The sequence below is a fragment of the Ailuropoda melanoleuca genome, chromosome 9, assembly GCF_002007445.2.
Source record: "Ailuropoda melanoleuca isolate Jingjing chromosome 9, ASM200744v2, whole genome shotgun sequence".
Taxonomy (NCBI): domain Eukaryota; kingdom Metazoa; phylum Chordata; class Mammalia; order Carnivora; family Ursidae; genus Ailuropoda; species Ailuropoda melanoleuca.
This window is the reverse complement of record NC_048226.1, coordinates 20,471,626-20,493,504: the sequence shown is the minus strand read 5'-3', so window position 1 is coordinate 20,493,504 and position 21,879 is coordinate 20,471,626. Positions and strand designations below refer to the sequence as shown.

The window sequence follows — 21,879 nt, the reverse complement described above, 5'->3', positions numbered from 1 at the left end:
CCCAAGCGACCCATTCTCCAGATGACGAACCTTTTGAAATTTGACCCGAAAGAGCCACTGTGATAGGATCATCTTGAAAAGAAGATTGTGTAAAGAAGGAGGTACAGGGGGAAAGGGGGTGACTCCTTGCTTCAGATCACAGCCTGCCTTCCTAAAAGGAATCCCTAAATCCTCCCACCTGCACCCCACTTCCCCTGCTGGGGCCAGCCAGACTATGTGGGAGCCAACAAAAGAGTGGCCTCAAATAAGCTTCCAGGGTGCACGAGCCCCGTGCTGGCCTTTCCCTGGGCTGTCTGCAGGTAGCGTGGCATAGCCTGGGGTTAAGGCTACAGTAAAACAAAACAAACAAATTAAAGGAGAAAGGCCAGTGCTGGCTACCTAGAGCCTCCTTTCTGAACTGTGGTCTGTGGCCCAGCAGCCTGGGTACCACTGAATGGCCCCGATGCAAAACCACTGAACCACAGTCAATCAGATGGCCCATTCACTTCTGAGAAGGGGTACTGTGGGAGGCTTCCACTGGAGGAAAAATAGCATAGTATCCCTGTCCTCTCTGACACTCCTTTTAAACCTGGAAAAGTTGTGTCATGGCCACTTTGAAGAGTACCACATAGCATTTTATTTTATCCTTCCATACAATGTCACAATGGAATTAGAAATGGGAATATGGAGAAAGTACCTGCCATGGCGCCCACCGGCCCTCACAGACGAGCTCTTTCGGTTTTGCTGGGTTCCCTTTCAGACTCTGGCATTGACCATGAATAATGTATGTGGTGGTCATCGTAGCCCAGATGTAATTTTGCCATCCACCTTTTAGAACCTGACACATTGCAAATGTTTCTCCGTGTCGCCATGTCATTTTCGTGATCGTTTTTACAGACCTTTGCATGTTCCACTCAGGCCATGTGCCATCTCATGCATCGTCTGCGCAGAGCCCGCCACTGAGCCTGCACGTGGCAGGTGGCATTGTCTTTCATGCGTCAGGCTGGCATGGACATCTCTGTCCAAGTTTTCCTTCTTCTGGTTTATTACATGAGGATAAATTCGCGTAGTGGGCATGAACATTGACCGTCTCCCCACGTTTATCTTGCCTACTCGCTTCTCCTTTTCCGTGAATGTTTGATGTGTGCCCTTTATCCTGTGGGCTCTGGATGCTTCTTTATTTCCTAGGCGCGCTTTGTATGCTCTAGATGTAACTTGTTGCTACAGATACTCCCTTTGGCGTGTTTCCTTTTGAAAAAGCTCCAGTTTGCAGGTGGACCTCTCACCTGCGTGATGCTGGGGAGACCAAGAGGTCTCCACTGGCAAGGGGGTGGGGGCAGGATGTGAGAGAACCCAAAGGAGATAGGCTCAAGTTGCAGGAAGACAGAAAGGGGTGGTGGGGAACTGAGATCTGTGCATGAGTGTTTTTAGAGAAGCAAGGACAATGTCAAGGCAGTGCATGTTTATTGAGGGAAATTTGGAAAACAGAAGCAAAAAAAAAAAAAAATATCTTGCCACATGGCAGTGCCAAATTCTATTGCGGAGGGTTTTCAAATCAAAGAGGCAAACTACCTGACAGGATTTCCCAAAGCATCCTGTTAGATGTGTTCTGTAAACAAAGCCTGACTGATCCTTGTTATTCATGGATTCCATTATCTGTGACTCGGCCTACTCGCTAACATTTATGTGTAAGCTTAAAATCAATACTCGGCACTTTCGCAAGCATTCGTGGGCACGCACAGAGAGGCAGAAACATGTGAGTCACTCCACTTGCATGATCCCAGCCGAGTTTGAACAAGGAGGCACTCTGCCTTCTTGTCTCAGCTCTCATACTGCAAGCAGGCGTCCTTTTCATGATCCTTTCGTGCCATGTTTTTTGCATGTTTGTGCTCTTGGTGGGGTGATGAAATGACCCCCCAGTTCAGTGCTGGAGTGCTGTCTGATGTTTCTAAGCACGTGAAGGCTGCGATGTGCCTTGTGGAGAAAATCCGTGGTGTTAGATATTTCATGTAGGTGTGAGTTATAGAGCTGTTGGCCATGAGTCAACAATATGGTACAGCAGAAAGAGGAAGAAGGAATTCGCCAATTTGTACGCAAGGTTGCTCTGGAAAGTGCTAAAGTAATATGTATAGTGTGTGAGGAAGCATTGGAAAGTGGCTAACTTTGTGGATTCACGAGATGACCCGCTAATAAAAAGAGCACAGTGAAGGGACTGTGATGAGGCTGAGAGCCCAAGAAATTTACGGTCTTATTATCGAAGGTCAGGGAAATGTGAGACTCTTCTCAACTGGTTTTATTATAAAGAAGTACTGGCTATAATTACTTGTGAGGAATGCACGTTAAATAAGGTGTCTAAATAGNAGTTGGCAGTGGTTGGGTTGACTTTCTAGACCTCATGGTTGACATGTGAGAAGGGAGGCTCCTCTTTTTGTTCAAGATTATTTATTTATTTATTTGATAGAGCACAAACAGGGGGAGCAGCAGACAGAGGGAGAGGGAGAAGCAGACACCCACTGAGCAGGGAGCCCGATGCAGGGCTCAATCCCAGGACCCTGGGATCATGACCTGAGCGGAAGGCAGACAGATGCTCAACTGAGACACCCGGGTGCCCAGGGCACCTTGTTTTTAAAGTATGGACAGAAATGGGCTGTCCTCTTCTGAGTCTCCTGCTTCAAGGGAAAATGTCCACACCTCCTGGAGCCACAGGACCTAAGTGCTTCCTCTGATGTGCCTTGGGTCTGTGAGCTGCACCCCAGCCCCAGCACCATGAGTTCCAGATTTCCCGTGGGAGGGGCCATTTTCCCTTGAAGGAAGCAAACGTAACCATCATCTGGAAACCTTGATTCTTCACATTTAAAAATCTACTCCATGTGGAAAGTATATACCTATCAGGTAGGAAGCAACTTTGTTTTCTCCTAAATGGTTAGCCCAGTGGGTTTCAAAGTTTGCTCCACATTAAAAATCTTGATGCCAGTTCATACCTCATACCAGTGAACTTGGAATGCCGGACATCGGCACTTGTAAAGTTCCCTCAGGTGATTCCAGTGTGCAGCAAAGTTTTAGAACCACTAGTTCACCCAAGGATCCCCATAGCTGCCGCTGCATAGAATTTTTTTTTCGCCTACCTCCCTTAGGGTGACCACACATTCCAGTTTAGGCACTGAAAGTTCTGTGAGTACGGAAACTCCTCACTCCCAGGCGAACTACGTTTTGTAGATAAAACTATGTAAACATAGATCTGTTTCTGGGCTTTCTAGTCTGTACCATTGCTGTCTGTCCAGCAATGATACCGTGCCATTGTAGTTACCATGACCTCAGAGTATATTTATATACCTGATAAGGCAAGTTCTTCTTCATTATTCTCCTTTGTAGGTCTTTCTCAGCTATTTTCAAGTATGTATTCTTCAAATGAACTTAAGAACTACTGAGTCAAAGTTTCTCCCATATTCTGCTGAGATTTTGGCTGGGATTGCTTTGGATGACTTATTTATAGGATCAGGGACTGTTTCATGTTACCGTCACATATGTTACTTTAGCCCTTGAGTCTTACATTGGCCTGGAGGGCGTTATGTATAGATATGGGGATACATGTGTCTATGTGTGCATGTAGATTCTATCCCCTAAATGCCAGAATTTGAATTTAAGCTGGAATTTGGAGTTAAGAGGTACTGTGTCCCTGAGTTTGTTCTTTAACAAGGGTGTGCAGTGTGCCTGGCCTAAGAAGGTACAGAGATGCTGTAGGGATAGCATGACTCGCAAGGAATAGTTGCTGAGTGTTCAGGTGAAACTAACCGCCAGCCTCATTTGCCTTTGACCATCCTGACTCTCAAGGTGTAGGAGTCTGGCCGTCTCTCAGCTGCTGCATTTGGCACATGCTTTGTGACCATTTTTGGGGAATGTTGTTGCTAGAGATTCGTCCACAAGAAGGTGATGGCCAGGTTCTGCCGGCCAGCGTCCCTGGACTTAGCTATTCTCTGTAAAAGTAAGAGGTCTGTTGTAAAATGGTAAGTGGCTGTGGGGCAGGTCAGCCCTTCGATGCACCCTCTGGGCACCGGTGTTTTAGTGAACACTGAGCACCCTGATCCCTACCTGGGAACAGATCTCTGGAATTATCCCATCAGCTTTGGGATTTGGGGATGGGGTAACTTGTGAGGACATTCAGCCTCTACAAGTTCCGTCTCTGTGATAATATTGCTGGCTGGGGTGTCTTTCTAGTCTGTGGGCTGCTCTGGAGAAGAAGCACTGTGCATCTTTCAGCATCTAGTGGTGCTACCAAGACAGAGCCATTCATGAGCCCCTTGTAATAGGAAACTTCCTTGCGCTGAATTCACATGTTGGAAGCGTGTGGCTCAGCCAGTAATGGTGCTCACACTCTGAGTGTCTGGACGGATGAAATAATCATCTCCTCCATTTTTGGGGGAATATTCATAATGGTATGACTGGCCATCTGGTAAACCCAATGTCATAGCAAAATGCATTTTGGGCATCACTACAAGCAAAATGCTGTGTGGGTGCTCTGGGGAATACAGAGTGCGAAGGGTCTTTAGTTTAGGACTTTTCTGGGGAGAAAGGTGGAAGAAACAGAAAATACAGCTGGGCAAGCTCAGAGCCTGGGCTCTGAGAGCCCCTGTCTCTGCTGTCAACTCTCTAGTCCTGCTGAGCCCAGATCCCGTTGCTTCCACTGCCTGAATACTCCCCGAATCACATCTCCTCTCTCATTTCCACTGCTCTCCTTTCTTTAAAATTTTTTTTTCTAAATTGTGATAAAAATATCATGAAATTTACCCTTGTGACCATATTCATGGGTACAGGCTCTCATTTCTTCTCTCTGGACACAGGAATAAGTTTTTAAAAATAAATGAACTATGATGCAAACGAAAACAAGGCATATGTGATGTAAAAGTACAATTTACATAATAAAGCAAACAGGGGCTGCTGGGTGACTCAGTAGGTTAAGCGTTTGCCTTCGGCTCAGGTCATGATCTCAGGGTCCTGGGATTGAGCCCTGCGCTGACTCCCTGCTCAGTGGGGAGTCTGCTTCTCCTTCTGACCCTCCCCCTTCTTGCGCTCTGTCTCTCGCAAATAAATAAAATCTTAAAAAAAAAAAAAGAATAAAGCAAACACCTGGGTAACCACTCAGCTGAAATAAAACATTAACCATCTGTTTGGATATACTCTATGCCTTTTCCCTGATGCCAGCCCCTCACTTGCCCTAGAGCATGGGAACAGATTTTTCACTAGTCTCCCTTCTCCCAGCATCTCTTCTATGCTGGGCTTGGACAGATGAGGCTAAAAGAGAAATCCTGTGTGTCATGCACCTGCTGAAAGTTGCCTGATGACTCTGTGGTTTGTGGGATAAATTGCAGAGTCCTGGGTGGTGGGGTAGGGACTTGCCCAGTTTGGATGCACAGAATCATCGATGTGTCCCGTGATACCACGACCCCCCCCTTCTGCAAGCCGCAGCCATCCCCTCCGCCTTCTCCTGGGTGCTCCCCTTCTCTCTGTGGCCAGGCAGCACTGTCCTCTCTCTGTGTCCCTCCTCTCCTGTGCCCTCACCTTGCTGAGCCCATGAATCTAGGGCTCAGGTTCAGCTTCTCTGGATGGTGCTCGGCCTGGACAGTTCTGGCAAATGTGATCACTGGGGGATGCCGTTTGAGAGGGAGGAGAAAGGAGAGGCTTCTGTGTGCTGGGGAGGGCGAAACAAGCTGATAGGGGAGGGAACTTGAGTGGGCCTTTGGGGAGTAGTGAGGATTTAGACTTGTAAGGGAGTGTACCTTCTCATCGGACCTCATCACGTCTTCTGGATGCAAGCTTCTCTCAGTCTTTCTCTCTCTCTTTGTTTTTTTTTTGAGAGCAAATAACTTGATCTGATGACTCTTTGTCTTGTCACCTTGGCTACCCAAACTGGGTGAGCATTTTTAAGAAGTACTGAATGAGCCACTGGGATTCTGGGAGAGAGGCAGTCATCCTGACAAATGGCAGGTGCCTCGCCTCTGCCCCCTCCCCTCCAGCCCCGAGTGTCCTCTCTTCTCTTTGACATGGGCACGCATGGTTCTTAACACGAGAGGCAGCTACAGTGGGGAGGTCGCATTATTGGAACAGGTGTGCATTACCACAGCCCCAGGACAACATGGTGGTGAAACACTCCAGTGGGTCCCGTGGCTGGCAGCCCGTGGCCTGATGTAATTCTTGGGGTGGCTGTGCTTGGCGGGGTTCTGACTGTCCTCTCCAACGTTTCTCCCCACAGTGGCTGCCTGCAGGTGACGATGGCCGTGTGAGCATCCGCCATGGCCAACCGGAAGCGTCAGAGCACAGCGAGCAGCATGCTGGACCACAGGGTGAGGCCAGGCCCCATCCCCCATGGCCAGGAGCCCGAGAGTGAGGACGCAGAGCTGCCCCTGGAGGAGTACGTGCCCAAGGGCCTGGAGCTGGCCACCCTGCGGCCTGAGAGCCCCACGCCCCCAGACCAGGGCTGCCACGACCACAGCCCTGATGGGGACTCCAGCTCTGACTACGTGAACAACACCTCCGAGGAGGAGGATTACGATGAGGGGCTCCCCGAGGAGGAGGAGGGCATCACCTACTACATCCGCTACTGCCCCGAGGACGACAGCTACCTGGAGGGCATGGACTGCAACGGGGAGGGGTACCTGGCGCATGGCACGCGCCACCTGGAGACGGACGAGTGCCAGGAGGCGGTGGAGGAGTGGACAGACTCGGCAGCCCCCCACCCGCGCGGCCACGGGGACGAAGGCAGCCCCGACTACCGGGACGGCCACCTCCCCCTCCCGGAGGACGAGACCTCTGTCCTGGAGGCCCAGGACCAGGAAGAAGGTGTCCACTACTGCCCCAATGAAGAGGGCTACCAGGACTACTACCCCACGGAGGCCAATGGGAACACGGGCAGCCCCTCACCCTATCGTCCGAGGCGTGGGGACGGGGACCTGGAGGACCAGGAGGAGGACATCGACCAGATCGTGGCCGAGATCAAGATGAGCCTGAGCATGACCAGCATCACCAGTGCTGGAGAGGCCAGCCCTGAACATACACTGGTGCGGGGGCCCGAGCCAGGGCCCGGGGACTCCACGGAGGCCTGCCTGCCTGGCGAGGCCAGCCACGGCCCTAGCAGACACGAGGGAAGGCCCAAGTCACTGAACCTCCCTCCTGAGGCCAAGCACTCTGGAGACCCCCAGAGAGGCTTCAAGACCAAGTCCAGGACTCCAGAGGAGAGGCCGAAGTGGCCCCAAGAGCAGGTAGGACTCTGGCTGTCCCCAGGGAAGGGGGGGCAGAGGGGCCAAGAGAACAAAGGATGCCAAAGCCCATAGTTGAAATGTGTGTGTAGTTCTTTATCTGTTCAGTTCTGTAGCAGGTGTGTGGATGTTCTGGTACCATCCGGAAGATCCCCCCACCAGGAGATGTTTGGTCTCTAGCCCACTTGCTCTGCATCTGTTCATGGGTGGTCCGTGTGACTACCATCTGCCCACTAGCTGGTTTCTTCAGGCTGGCAGGACGTTGGCAGGGATGTGGGGTTGCTGGCTTATGCATAATGCCGCGGCCAGTAGTTGGATGCCCCAGTGACAAGGGACAGTGATCTGAGCACCTTCCACAGGGGCCACTGTATCCCAGTGACACCCTTCTGAAAGCTCAGGGGCTTGGCATTAGGGGCAGTTAGCTGTAAATAACTATTTTGAAAATAATTATTTGAAGGTTTGACAAAGTGTTGGAGAAGAAATGCATGCTAATGAGGCCAGTGGATTTAAGCATAACTATATTTCCTTTTAATTACATCAAAGTGAGCATGTATTCTAATAGCTGCATTTGAAAAGCTGCTTTTCAGAAAAAAAAAAACCCTCTGTGACTATATAAAGAAGATGTGATGATTACATTTGTATAAAGGAACTTCTGTTTGGCCAGTTCTGTGGGCAAATGAGAATGAAATCCTCTTACATTTTTAAAGCCTTAATTATTATTTTTTCCCCAGAAGAGTCCATGAATTTAAAAAATATATACATATGCTAAGAACGTGCCTTCGGGTCATAAGTCACATTGACTCGCTGCTAGATTGCTGGCACTTGCTTGTTGATGCCTTTTGTTCTTTTTAAAGATGATTAAATGTAAGTTGGCTTCACTTTCAAGGTGTTCCCCGGCATTCAGGGGCCTTGGGAGGCAGAGAAGCTGCTGTTGTGCTAGTGGAGGTGGGGAGCTCCCCCCAAGGGCAGGTGGCTCCGGGCTTTAGGCCAAGCGCTGCTGACCCTCTTCCCTTTGGAAGAGTTGGACTCATGGCCCAACAGCGGCTAGGGCGCCGCAGGGACGGATGGGGGCTACACGGGCCGGGCGACATACTGTGCCTCCTTGTAGCAGCTGACTTCCCTGACAAAGTTCTTATCAAGAGAATGTTGTCTTTAGAGCACGAAGGGGAGGGGGCACTGGGGGGAAGAGCGGGTAACTTCTCTCCCTAAATAGTGTCTCCTCGAAGCAAATGCTGTTATTCAAGGCGCTGGGAAACCTCATTTAAACTGGTTAATTACTGCATAGCTTTTTTGGTTTTCTCATTCATTCGCAAGCTACTTCCATCAAGGGGAAAGCCTGGTGATTCCCAGCTCAGGGCTGACAAGGGTCCCAGATGCTCATGGGGCCTGAGGACTCCTGAGGGCTCTGCCACGTCTGAGTGAACGTGACCTGGTGTTTACATCTCATAGACCCAAGCGACCCATTCTCCAGATGACGAACCTTTTGAAATTTGACCCGAAAGAGCCACTGTGATAGGATCATCTTGAAAAGAAGATTGTGTAAAGAAGGAGGTACAGGGGGAAAGGGAGTGACTCCTTGCTTCAGATCACAGCCTGCCTTCCTAAAAGGAATCCCTAAATCCTCCCACCTGCACCCCACTTCCCCTGCTGGGGCCAGCCAGACTATGTGGGAACCAACAAAAGAGTGGCCTCAAATAAGCTTCCAGGGTGCACGAGCCCCGTGCTGGCCTTTCCCTGGGCTGTCTGCAGGTAGCGTGGCATAGCCTGGGGTTAAGGCTACAGTAAAACAAAACAAACAAATTAAAGGAGAAAGGCCAGTGCTGGCTACCTAGAGCCTCCTTTCTGAACTGTGGTCTGTGGCCCAGCAGCCTGGGTACCACTGAATGGCCCCGATGCAAAACCACTGAACCACAGTCAATCCAGATGGCCCATTCACTTCTGAGAAGGGGTACTGTGGGAGGCTTCCACTGGAGGAAAAATAGCATAGTATCCCTGTCCTCTCTGACACTCCTTTTAAACCTGGAAAAGTTATGTCATGGCCACTTTGAAGAGTACCACATAGCATTTTATTTTATCCTTCCATACAATGTCACAATGGAATTAGAAATGGGAATATGGAGAAAGTACCTGCCATGGCGCCCACCGGCCCTCACAGACGAGCTCTTTCGGTTTTGCTGGGTTCCCTTTCAGACTCTGGCATTGACCATGAATAATGTATGTGGTGGTCATCGTAGCCCAGATGTAATTTTGCCATCCACCTTTTAGAACCTGACACATTGCAAATGTTTCTCCGTGTCGCCATGTCATTTTCGTGATCGTTTTTACAGACCTTTGCATGTTCCACTCAGGCCATGTGCCATCTCATGCATCGTCTGCGCAGAGCCCGCCACTGAGCCTGCACGTGGCAGGTGGCATTGTCTTTCATGCGTCAGGCTGGCATGGACATCTCTGTCCAAGTTTTCCTTCTTCTGGTTTATTACATGAGGATAAATTCGCGTAGTGGGCATGAACATTGACCGTCTCCCCACGTTTATCTTGCCTACTCGCTTCTCCTTTTCCGTGAATGTTTGATGTGTGCCCTTTATCCTGTGGGCTCTGGATGCTTCTTTATTTCCTAGGCGCGCTTTGTATGCTCTAGATGTAACTTGTTGCTGCAGATACTCCCTTCGGCGTGTTTCCTTTTGAAAAAGCTCCAGTTTGCAGGTGGACCTCTCACCTGCGTGATGCTGGGGAGACCAAGAGGTCTCCACTGGCAAGGGGGTGGGGGCAGGATGTGAGAGAACCCAAAGGAGATAGGCTCAAGTTGCAGGAAGACAGAAAGGGGTGGTGGGGAACTGAGATCTGTGCATGAGTGTTTTTAGAGAAGCAAGGACAATGTCAAGGCAGTGCATGTTTATTGAGGGAAATTTGGAAAACAGAAGCAAAAAAAAAAAAAATATCTTGCCACGTGGCAGTGCCAAATTCTATTGCGGAGGGTTTTCAAATCAAAGAGGCAAACTACCTGACAGGATTTCCCAAAGCATCCTGTTAGATGTGTTCTGTAAACAAAGCCTGACTGATCCTTGTTATTCATGGATTCCATTATCTGTGACTCGGCCTACTCGCTAACATTTATGTGTAAGCTTAAAATCAATACTCGGCACTTTCGCAAGCATTCGTGGGCACGCACAGAGAGGCAGAAACATGTGAGTCACTCCACTTGCATGATCCCAGCCGAGTTTGAACAAGGAAGCACTCTGCCTTCTTGTCTCAGCTCTCATACTGCAAGCAGGCGTCCTTTTCATGATCCTTTCGTGCCATGTTTTTTGCATGTTTGTGCTCTTGGTGGGGTGATGAAATGACCCCCCAGTTCAGTGCTGGAGTGCTGTCTGATGTTTCTAAGCACGTGAAGGCTGCGATGTGCCTTGTGGAGAAAATCCGTGGTGTTAGATATTTCATGTAGGTGTGAGTTATAGAGCTGTTGGCCATGAGTCAACAATATGGTACAGCAGAAAGAGGAAGAAGGAATTCGCCAATTTGTACGCAAGGTTGCTCTGGAAAGTGCTAAAGTAATATGTATAGTGTGTGAGGAAGCATTGGAAAGTGGCTAACTTTGTGGATTCACGAGATGACCCGCTAATAAAAAGAGCACAGTGAAGGGACTGTGATGAGGCTGAGAGCCCAAGAAATTTACGGTCTTATTATCGAAGGTCAGGGAAATGTGAGACTCTTCTCAACTGGTTTTATTATAAAGAAGTACTGGCTATAATTACTTGTGAGGAATGCACGTTAAATAAGGTGTCTAAATAGAAACACACATAAAACAAGGTGACATATTGATTGGTCGACAACAATGATGACCAGAGGCTTGGCAGGAACCCGGTCCTGTATTGCTCCTCGGAGGTGGGTCAGCATTCACACACATGGAGTTCGCAGCAGGTCTGTGGACTAGAACTCCCACGAACAAGGAGAATTGATGGAGTCCGATTGGCAGATGAGTTTGAGAAACGTTACTGCAAAGGTTTCCCATCTCTTTGGTTGTACATGTGCCATGGGCAAACTCCCAGACTCACTACAACAAAGACACCTCCAGCCCTGCTTGGCCAGTGTTGTCCCCAAAATCTGGACTGTCAGGCCTTTTTCTCTCTGTGCAGGGCCTATCAGGAAAATACTGACCACAGTTGCACATCTTAGGGGACAGAGAGCCGATCACACAACTTCCTGAGGTCTCTCCCTTCATGGCTCTATCCCAGGATGATTCAACATCAACCCAAAATGCCGAGGACAGAAGAGATGTTGGTTTGTTACCCTTGGGGCCCTTGGTTTCTGAGGAGTTAATGTTTCTTGTTCTGCCATTTGTGGGAAGTCCCCGGGTGATGGTGGGGGTGATGCTGGTGTCGGTGGTCACAGCCAGCATGGTGCTCAGGGCTTCACGTGTATGATCTAAGTGAATTCTAGGGCACTCAAAAGAGATGGGGACTAGGGTTATTCCCATTTTACAGATGATGCCATTGAGACTTTCGTGGGATAAGCACCACACCTGTGGTCACACAGCTTAAGGGGTAAACAGTCTGTGTTGCACCAAAGTTCATGCGTCTCACCACTGCCCCCCGCAGTTCTTGAAGGGCTTCTAGAAGACATAACGCTGACTTCCGTGGCAGGGAGTGTTTGAGTCTGCGCATTGGTGAGTGAGGGGCTGTAGGTGAGTCGGGCAGTATCCCTCCCAATAGCAGCTATCCCTTCTGCTCTGTCGTTATTGACTTGGTCACCACAAGGCCTTGATGCACTCCGTGGTTCGTGATGTATATGTCCTGACACCGTGAGGTGACCAGTGTCCACAAGACCGCCGGGCTACAAAATTGTCCCAACATCCCGGCTTCCCGAGGTCTCCAGCTGTGGATCGAAGCAGTCAAGTAGAGATGACCCATGGGCCACTTTCCTTAATTTTATTGAGCTTTGTCGATGTGAAGTATTTTATTTTTTACGTACAGTGATGGAGACCGTGTGAGCTGCATCCAGCCTGGTTTGTGCTGAATATCCAGATCGAGTTGCCATTTCCGCACCCTCCTCTGCTGTGAGTGGAGCGAGGACCTCAGCGGGACTCTGGTCCCACAGCTCAGGGGTGAGCTTTGGCAAGTCAGTACACCTCCTGGGAAGAGGAACTTGCTGCTCGATGCTCCCCTGGGCACGCCTCTGTGCTCCTATAAGAGCACGATTGTTCAGCACCCGAGGTAGTTCCTCAGATCTGCGGGGTGGCCGGGATGGTGGGTTCTCGCAGTCTCTGGCTGATGCGCTGTGCATCTGGGTTTGACTAGGACGGGGTTTGATTTGGACTGATTCCTTTGGGATCCCCATCTTTTTCATGTGTTACCATGCAGCCCTAGCTTGAGAAGAGGTACTCTGAAAATACCTGCTCTGTGCCTGGGAGTCCCCCCTTCATAGACGTATTCCTTTGGGCTCTGGAGGTTTCTGAGCTGCAGGCATTCCTGGTCCTATTCCATGTCTTCTGTGGGCTGGGCGCATATCAGGATGTACACGGCCATCTAGTTCAAGGTGTTTGATGTCTGTGGCAACTGCCCAGAAGAGCTCTGCACACCCAATGCCTGTTTGGATTATTGGGGGTTTGCGAGATTTCTGTTTATCATCGCTCCGGCCAGTGCTTTCTAAAAGAGCCCTCTGACAATAGAAATAAAAGGAAAATCAATACATCATAGCCAACTTAAGACAACAGTTAAATTGAGGCGTGATACGGAGCCCTGAGACCACATCAGACGCAAAAGTGTACATCATAGCTCCTTGTGGGGGTGGAGGCTTTGCTGTGACTTGGCATTCAGTTGAGGCTTGCTTTGTGAAGGACCTGTTGAGACTGTGGTAGGAATGCTGGCTCCACATACAGCGGGGGGGATGCTCCGTGCATGGGTGACCTCGGCCCACCTGGGGGTGGGGTGGGCCGTGCTGGGCTGTTGCTGCCTCTCACACGTGCCCTGATCAGTTGCATAGGAAGTAAGTATGGGCACCTGCTTTGCTGTAAATGGTACCACGCCCTGAGGGGCTGAGAGGAGTCTCCTGGGATGGTTGGCTCCCGGGTAACCTCTGTCGGCATGCCGCGGGGCAGCAGGGTGCGCAGAGGCATTCTGTCCCACCCTGGCCCTAGCTAGGACAGAGCTGGAGAAGGCCTGGGGGCAGGGGCTGAGGGCAGGAGTTTTGGGGAGACACGGGAGCATGGCCTGGTCAGGGGAAGGTCCTCACCCACCCCCTGTGCTTCTGTGGAGTGTAGGTGGCCTCTTTCTTCCTGCAGCCCTGCCCCCGTGCACTCCCACTCCTCTGCCCACCTGCGACATCGGGTCCTGTCTTTTTTGTGCATGTGGGGAGAGTTCCCAGGGGCGCCTGTGCCCCTCTCCAGCCTCCTCTGCTCCCAGCGCCTCGATGGGTAGCCGTAGCGCCTGCTGTAGCTGATTCCTGGGGCCGCCCTGAAAGACAAAATCCAGGCTGGTACGGCCTTGGCATCGTCAGCCCCTCACTTGATCTGTTCAGGCTTCCAAACCTGATTTCTCTGGGCCTGTTTGTCGAGTCAGCACAATGGCCTTATTTGATTTTTATGAAGCCTTTTGAAGACATGTGACAGAGGGGCTGCTGTTGTCACAGAGCAGCTTATTGAGCGGGAATCTGGGATTGCCTCAGCACTTTCAAAATCTTGTCCAAGCCAGGGTCTCTAAAACATGGTGTTATTGTCCAAGAAAATCATGTAGAGCCCTTCCACTAACAATAATCTAGACAGAATCGTCCCCACCTCTAGCCCTTGAAGAGAGAGTAAGGTGCAGTGGTTAAGAGAGCAGATGCCAGAGCCAGGAAGCCTGGAGCCTATCCTGCTGCCCCAACCCCCCAGTTCTGGAACATTCTGGACACATTATATGCACTAACAACCACCATCCCCTGGGGCTTCTGGGAGCAGAGTCGGTATGGATCAGAGTCTGCAGTGGAGGTAAGGGGCGTGGAGCACTCCTCCCGATGGTGACAGTGATGATTTCAAGTCTGGGGAGCCTGTTTCAGGATGTGAGGGAGGCCGTTGGGTGAGGCTCTGCACACAGTTTGGGTCCAGGGCCAAGCTGAGCAGGGCTGGGGACACCACCAAGCAGGTTGGCATCACTGCCTTCTGGAGTGACGTCAGGGGAGGGCTGAAGCCACCACCACAAGGCAGGGTGGGAGGAGGACCAGGATGGTCTGGGACACACTGGAGACAGGGCAGGGGAGGGGGTGCAGCCCGAGTGAGACCTGACAAGGCAGAGGTGGTAAGTAAGAGAGGGGCAGCTCTGAGGTGTCCTTGGGCTCTCCACTCTCCGCAGGCCTTCCTCGGGTGGGTCCTGTCCCCTGCAGGGATGTCCGGGGGGCAGTTCTCACATGGCCCTCTTGGGGACAACTTCAGAACCTTTCTGCTCTGGAGTCTCTGATTTTGGGGAACAGGGTGTCACCGACACATCTCCAAGGGCTATCCTGGTTTTCCCACACCGCGTTCCTAATAGGAAATTAACCAAGAGCCCCACTTTCTGGGCAGATGAGCTGGGCTCTGGGCCCGGGTCTCACTAATTCCAAATGCCGTCCGAGGCGCTCTTCTTAACCCGGAGTTTCTGCACATAACACCCACTCTCCTTCAAAGCCGACTGCCCCCAGCCAGGCCGCTCAGATTCCCTGGGCTGCTGGCATCTGCATTCCTTCCACAACAGCCCATGCATCTTGGCACCTGCAACGTGCCAGGCACTCGGGGGTGCAAAGATTAAAAATGACATAAGCCCACATTGCAAACCTCATTCTAGAGGGAGACAGACAGACACACAGAGACTCCCCGGTTCAGGTGGGGCTGGGTGCTCAGGAGAGGTACTGGCTGCAGCAGGGGTGATGAGCCGAGAGGCTCTGGGACTTTGAGTGGCTGGGGGGGGGGGCTTTGGGAGGTGAGCCAACCAAGTGAGGCTGAACATGGAGATGCATGGGGGCTGGAATTGTGATGGGGCTGAGAGCCCTGAAAGAGAGCAAGGGGGGAGGGAAGGACGTGGGATGATGACGGTGACAAGAGAGGGAGAAGGGCCATTGGCTGGGAGGGGGAAGCCAGGAGGGAGCTTAGGGGCAGGGGCATCTGGAAGGCCGAACACAGCAGGGCAGCTAGGAAAGCTCTTGCTGGGAAGCCCCCGTGCAGCTCTGATGGATTGTAAGGGCAGAGGTTCACATGTGGGACCCGAGAGGGTAAATGGGCAGTATCTATAAGGACAAGAAGGGAGGGGCCCGAGGAAGTGCCACAGGGAGAGGATGCCCAGCACTCGTGGAGCTGGAATTGAATTACATTGACCCGAGTTGCACCCATTTGCCAGCAGTGTGTGTCTCGGGCAGATCTGGGGGGGAACAGGAAGGGTGGGTATGGGACTGAGGCGGGAGCTGGCCCACATGCTGCTCTCGTCCTTGGGCCCCTGCAGCACCTCCCACGATCCCTCACATGTTCCAGGGGCTTGAGACACATCCAGCTGACAAAACTGCTTCGTCACGTGACATTGCCTAGGAAGTGCAAGGCTCCATAGAAGAATTTTTAGAAACATCTTCTGTTCAGGAAGAAAGGCCACATTGCTGAACACGAGACTCACAGATGTGTAATGTCACACATGGGGCCCTCTCCTGAGATGTGACAGCGTGACAGTGACTGCCATGGGATCGTCAACCCAAGCATTCAGATTGCAACCAAGGCTGGTCAGTTACTTAAAAGGTCATGGGACTATTGTAACAGGAGGCGAACAAAGAATATCTCCCAATCCTATATGGATAACACCATGGGCAATTCAGGAAGACTAAGCACATCTCAGAAACTTCGAGAAAGGAGGTGTAGGACAGAATGGTGCCCCTGGGGCTGCTGGTGGATTCCAGAACCTGCCAGGTTCAGGTCTGTTTGCTAATTCTACAGTCACACCAGAGAACTGGTCTCTCTCCACCTGAGACCAAGCCAAGGCCCAAACTGTTAGAGCTGAAGGACACTCGGAACTGGGCTTACAGAATCTCATTGTTTGGCTCCTCTGGTTTCAACGGGGAGCACGTGGTCCAGGCTTGTGTCTGGTTCCATCTCCATTTAGGAGACATTGACTGAGATGGCCATTTGCTGTGTTTGGTGTCGATGCACTCACTGCTGGACCTGCCCCCACGGTTGGCCACCTTATCCTGCTGTGAGAGCCGTCAGGCCATGCAGGTCAGCGAGCCTGAACTAGACTCTGGATGTGGGGTTGCTGCTCAGGAGAGAAGCTTGGGTACATTGTAAGGTTGGAGCAATGTTGCTGTTTGGGGGGGTTGTCCATTCACCCTCCTTGGTCAGCCTTCCTCTTCCTTGGCCCAGACACCTGCAAGTGGCCTCTGATTTGAGACCTGTTTTCCCACTCTGATTTCTGATGCAGCCCTACCCCTACCCCTACCCCAACACTCCCCACCCAGCATTTGAGTCTCTTGCTTCCCCTCAGGGCAGCCCTTGGTGCCAGCAGGGTGATATCTATTCCTAACTTTCCCTCCCGGAGCCTCTGGGTCTGCTGGCTTTGACCGTTACGCACACTGACACAGACTCACCTGGCAGAGTGTCTTCGTCAGACAGGCTTCGACCTGGACCATCCTGCACACACACTAGATGTCTGAGTGCTTCTGGGAACTTTTGATCACTCCCGCTGCTGCTTCCTTTTTTCCTTTGCTTTTTTTTTTTTTAAGATTTATTTATCTTAGAGGAAAAGAGAGAGCAGGGGGAGGGGCAGAGGGAGAGGGCGAGAGAGAATCCCAAGCAGACTCTGCACTGAGCACAGAGCCCAACATGGGGCTTGATCTCACAACCCTGAGATCATGACCTNAGAGAGAATCCCAAGCAGACTCTGCACTGAGCACAGAGCCCAACATGGGGCTTGATCTCACAACCCTGAGATCATGACCTGACCCGAAACCAGGAGTTGGATGTCAGCTGAGCCACCAAGGCACCCCTGCTTCCTATTTTTCCTAGTTATTGAAAATAGAAGCTCTTCCTCCCTGTGATCTGGCCCCTGCTTCACTCATTCTTTCATTCGTTCATTGGGACCTAAGTGTATAAAGATGGCACACTAGTCACTTCAAAAATATGAATGTTAATCTTCAAGAGAAGAGGGGTGATCTAGCCACTCACTAGTCCTCAACGCCTGCTCCAGAAACAAGACCAATGGCAGGTCAAGGCTCTGTTTTTTTCTGAATCAAATTTGCAAATTATGGAAGATGTTGTGGAGTGAAATTGCTGCCTAAGGTTTTTCTTGCCTAGTATCTCATTAGTATTTAATCTCCAGCCCTCTTTTAAATGCCAAGAAGAATGAAACAATGAATGAACCCAAAGAATTCCAAGTCACCTAAACTATGGGCAATTTGGCCCATATTCAGAGATCATGGCATGGTGATTTTTTCAGTATTTGTAGGAGAATTGTTTTCTGTGCCACAGTTATAGTGATAAAGTACAAAAGAAAATTCTTTTGGGACANTTTGGGACGCCTGGGTGGCTCAGTCAGTTAAGTGTCTACCTTTGGCTCAGGTCATGATCATGGGGTCCTAGGATTGAGCCCCTCATCAGGCTCCCTGGTCAGCAGGGAGTCTGTTTCTCCCTCTCCCTCTGCCCCCTTCCCCCCCTTCAAATAAATAAGTAGAATCTTAAAAAAAAAAAAAAAAGAAAGAAAGAAAGAAAGAAAAAGAAAAGACTTTTAGATGCAGTGGAATATTACTCAGCCTGAAAAAGGAAGGAGATCCTGACACCTGCACCTTGAGGACACTACGCATAGTGAAATAAGCCAGCCCCCAAAAGACAAATCCTATATGATTCCACTTATATGAGGTTCCTAGTGTAATCAAATTCATAGAGACAGAGAGTGGAATGCTGGCTGCCAGGGGCTGGGGAAGCGGGAATGGGGTTAGTATTTAATGCGTACAAGTTTCTATTAGGGAAGATGAAAAGTTCTGGGGATGGATGGTGATAATGGTTGCACAACACTGTGAATGCATTTCATGCCACTTAACTGTCCACTTAAAAATGGTTGAAATGTTAAATTTTATTTTATATATATATTTACAAAAAGAAGAAAGAAAAGAAAAGAGAAAAAAAAGGCTCTTGGCCTATTGACTGGCCTGAGCCAATCTGAATCATCTTAAACCAAGTTGAACCAATCTGAGCCCATGTAACCAGTATCAGACAAACACACACAAACATTCTGGGCCAATCAAAACCAGTTTGGTGTAGTCACAGTAGAGATGAGCTGACCATACTCATTTGGCTCTGTGGTCACTGGCGTGTGGTTACAAGGTTACAAGGCAGTGGGTCTGCTCATCTTTAAGTAAGATAGTTGAGGTCCTACTTTGTTGGTATCATTCAAATAAAAATGTATTGTCAAATATATCATTAACTGTTAGTTCTGGGGTGTCTGAGTGGCTCAGTCAAGCAGATGACTCTTTCTTTCAGCTCAGATCATGATCTCTGGGTCTTAGGATCAAGCCCCATGTCAGGCTCCCTGCTGATCGGGGAGTCTGCTTGTCCCTCTGCCCTTCCCCGTTTGTGCTCTCCCTCTCTCTCTCTCTGTCTTTTTCAAACAAATAAGAATCTTTAAAAAAAAAAATAACAGCTAGTTCTACTCTCTCTGCTTATCCTCAGTGTTAGGAAAACAAATACTCTACACTCTCTAATCATAGAAGTTGAACAGGTGGATTTAGTAGAAGCTAACTGGATGATTGGTATCTTCTTTACATATTAGCTGGTTAAATGTATCTTTCAAATTATGAATCATAGGACTTTGTTTTAGTGTTTGCAGGCTTAGGCGGTTCCATTGAGTTGTTTATTACTTAGCACTAATAATATTGACTGAAACAGAGAAGTCCTCGTGTTAGGAGAACAGAGAGCTAGTCGTAGCAGTTCCATGTTGGGAACAATGGCCTGTTTAGACCAGTACAAGTCCAATATAGAAAACGTCCATGGAAATGGAATTCTAACATTGACTTAGTATTGGTCATTTGATTTGCTTTTCACTTACGTGTCTTTGTTTCCTTCATTTTTCAAATGTCAAGCTAGCTTTCACAGAAAGTGAGTGCAGGGCTCTAGGCTGGGTGGGAGCGGCCTCAGTCTCCTAGGAGAATGCAAGAGCCTGCCATATGGCCAAAAGAATGTTCTGTTCTGGAGGGCTGCTGTATTAAACTCTGCTAACACAGAGCACCCGTAAATTAGCAGGTTGGGAAAAGATGCCAGTGTTTGCAGCCAACTTGTGGGACCTATGGGAGAAGGAGCCATGTTGGCCCTCCAGTCACAGTTGTAGAAAGGGGCGGTGTAGCTTTTCTCCTTTGAGAATTGAAGAGAACCAAATGGAAGACTCCCTGGTTCCATAGGATGCTTTGCTTTAAGAAGCCCCTTCTTTTCCACAATTGAATCCAAGTGTGGCATTCTGGTGTGTGAGGCAGGTGCCCGGGAGGGAAGAGACTCTGTGCCATCTGGACGGCCCACCTCCTTCCCTTGGCCTTCATGTCCTAGGAGAAGGTTAGTCCTGCACCAGCTGGTGGGTGACTTTAAGCTAAACTAAAGTGAATATCACAGGCAGGAGTAAGCATGTCTTAGATCTTTAAAGGACTCTGGTTATTCTTTCTTTCCACATTATTTAAAAATAATTTTTAAAGATTTATTTATTGATTTATTTATTAGAGCATGCGGGGGGAGGGGCAGAGGGAGAGGGAGAGAAATCCTTAAGTGGACTCCATGTTGAGAGCAGAGCCCAACACAGGGCTCGATCACAGGACTGATCAAGACCTGAGCCAAAGCAAGAGCCACCCAGGCGCCCCATCCACGTTATTTTTAAATTGTAGTGAAATACACATAAAATAAAATGTACTGTTTTGACCATTTTAATGTGTACGGTTTGGCGGCATTTAGTGCAGTGCTGTGTAACTACCACTATTTGGTTCCAGAACATTCCCATCACCCTAAAAGGAGAGCTCATACTTATTATAAACAGTCACTCCCCATTCTCCCCCCACCCAAGCCCCTGCCAATGACAGATCTGCATTCTCTAGATACAGATTTGCCCGTTTCTGGACATTTCCATCTAAATGGAATCATCCAGTATGTGACCTTTTGTGTCTGGCTTCTTTCACTTAGCAAGTTGTTTTCAGGGTTCACCCATGTTCTAGCGTGTGTCAGGACCCTCATTCCTTTTCCTGGCTGAGTGATACTCCATCGAAGGGATACACCATCCTTTGTTTATCCATTCACTTGTTGACAGACACTCAGGTTGTTTCTGCCTTTTGACTGTTACGGGTAATGCTACCATGAACATTCGGGTACAAGATTTTGTGTAGATAACTGTTTTCAGCTCTTTTTGGAGGGGCGTTCCGGGATCACGTAGGCATTCAGTGTGTAACTTTCTGAGGACTCACATACTGTTTTCCACAACGGCTCAACATTTTACATTTCCACCAGCAATGCACCAGGGTCCCGGCTGCACTCAAATGAAAAAGATTTAACCGCCCCCACGCCTTTAATGGTTCAGCCTCGGGGCTCCCCTCTTCAGCCCCTCAGGCTGGATCACACAGGCACTGCCATGGTTCACACGTGTATTTGTTTGTTGTCTGGCTTGCCCCACAGAGGGTGTGAAGCGAGGAGCTGAGCTGTGCCATGCTGGATGGGGAGCTGTCCTGGGTCAATATCTTTGTTGTATGTGTCTTCTGGGCCTCCATGTAAGGCCCCCGCTGCCATGCAGGACACCCGCAGGTGCTTGCTTGGGACTGGTCATGTGCATGCAGCCTTTGGACCGTGCTTCATATGAATAGGGTTGAAATGCAAAGGCCAGTTTAGGAAAATGTACTTCTGCTCTGAAATGCTGGGCCAAGCACGCCAGGCACCAGTGAAGGACAAAGTCAAGGACATGCCAGGTGGTCCTGGTGGTCAGTGGTAGGGGAGGTTTTAGCAAACCAGACTCAGAGAACCAGGCCAGACCCCAAGTGTGGCCCGGGGGAACTCAGTGGAGGTGGCAGCCTGTCGAGCCCCAGGTAGGCTGCCAGGTTTAGTAAATAACAAGAGGACACTCAGTTACGTTTGAGCTTTGGATAGGTGATGCATAATTGTTTGGTGTAGGCATGTTCCATGAAACATCTGGACGGGGGGTAGAGGGAGACTGGGGAGAGACTCTCCTTCCCCCTCCTGTTCCCAGGCCTGCCTGGAGATGTTCAAAGATAGACCGACTGGCTGGTTTCCCTAATGGACCTTGTCATGATTCTTTGAAGCCACAGATTGGCTTCAAAAAGATATGATCACCCCCATGGAGATGACTGTTATAAGAATAAATACTTCATCCAAGCTCTCATTCTCCTCCAGACAATGTCATGGGAGTGATCAGAATTGTAAGAGGAACAGAAGAAAAAGAACAATATTGTCATTTTTCTGAGCCACCTGCCTGTCAGGGGACAGGTTGAAGGGCTTGTGAAATAGGGTCAGGGTGCAAAGCAGACCTTCAGTCAGGCCATGGTGGCTGATGCTGTCAGCGTGGCCACTCGTGAGTGCCCGGCAGGCAGCAGGTCCCGGCTGTCCCCTGCTGCGTGGGACAGAGGAAGTCGTGTCTGCTGAATGATCCATGCTTTTGGAAACCGGGAGCAGGAAGTGATTCCCAGGGAAGGCTGT

General features: G+C 49.9%; 1 protein-coding gene across 3 annotated transcripts in view; it reads left to right on the top strand.

Moving 5' to 3' along the window:
• Positions 1-21,879, top strand: part of APBA2 (amyloid beta precursor protein binding family A member 2) — a 218,292-nt gene that overhangs the window by 142,739 nt on the left and 53,674 nt on the right. For 2 of the 3 annotated variants that reach the window (XM_034667970.1, XM_034667969.1), the window contains exon 1: positions 6,211-7,232. The exons of the other annotated variant lie outside the window; for it this stretch is intronic. In XM_034667970.1, coding sequence (XP_034523861.1) covers positions 6,267-7,232 — 966 coding nt within the window. In that variant the 5' untranslated portion in view covers positions 6,211-6,266. Of the gene's footprint in view, positions 1-6,210; positions 7,233-21,879 lie in introns of those variants that run through there. 3 annotated transcript variants of the gene reach the window in all.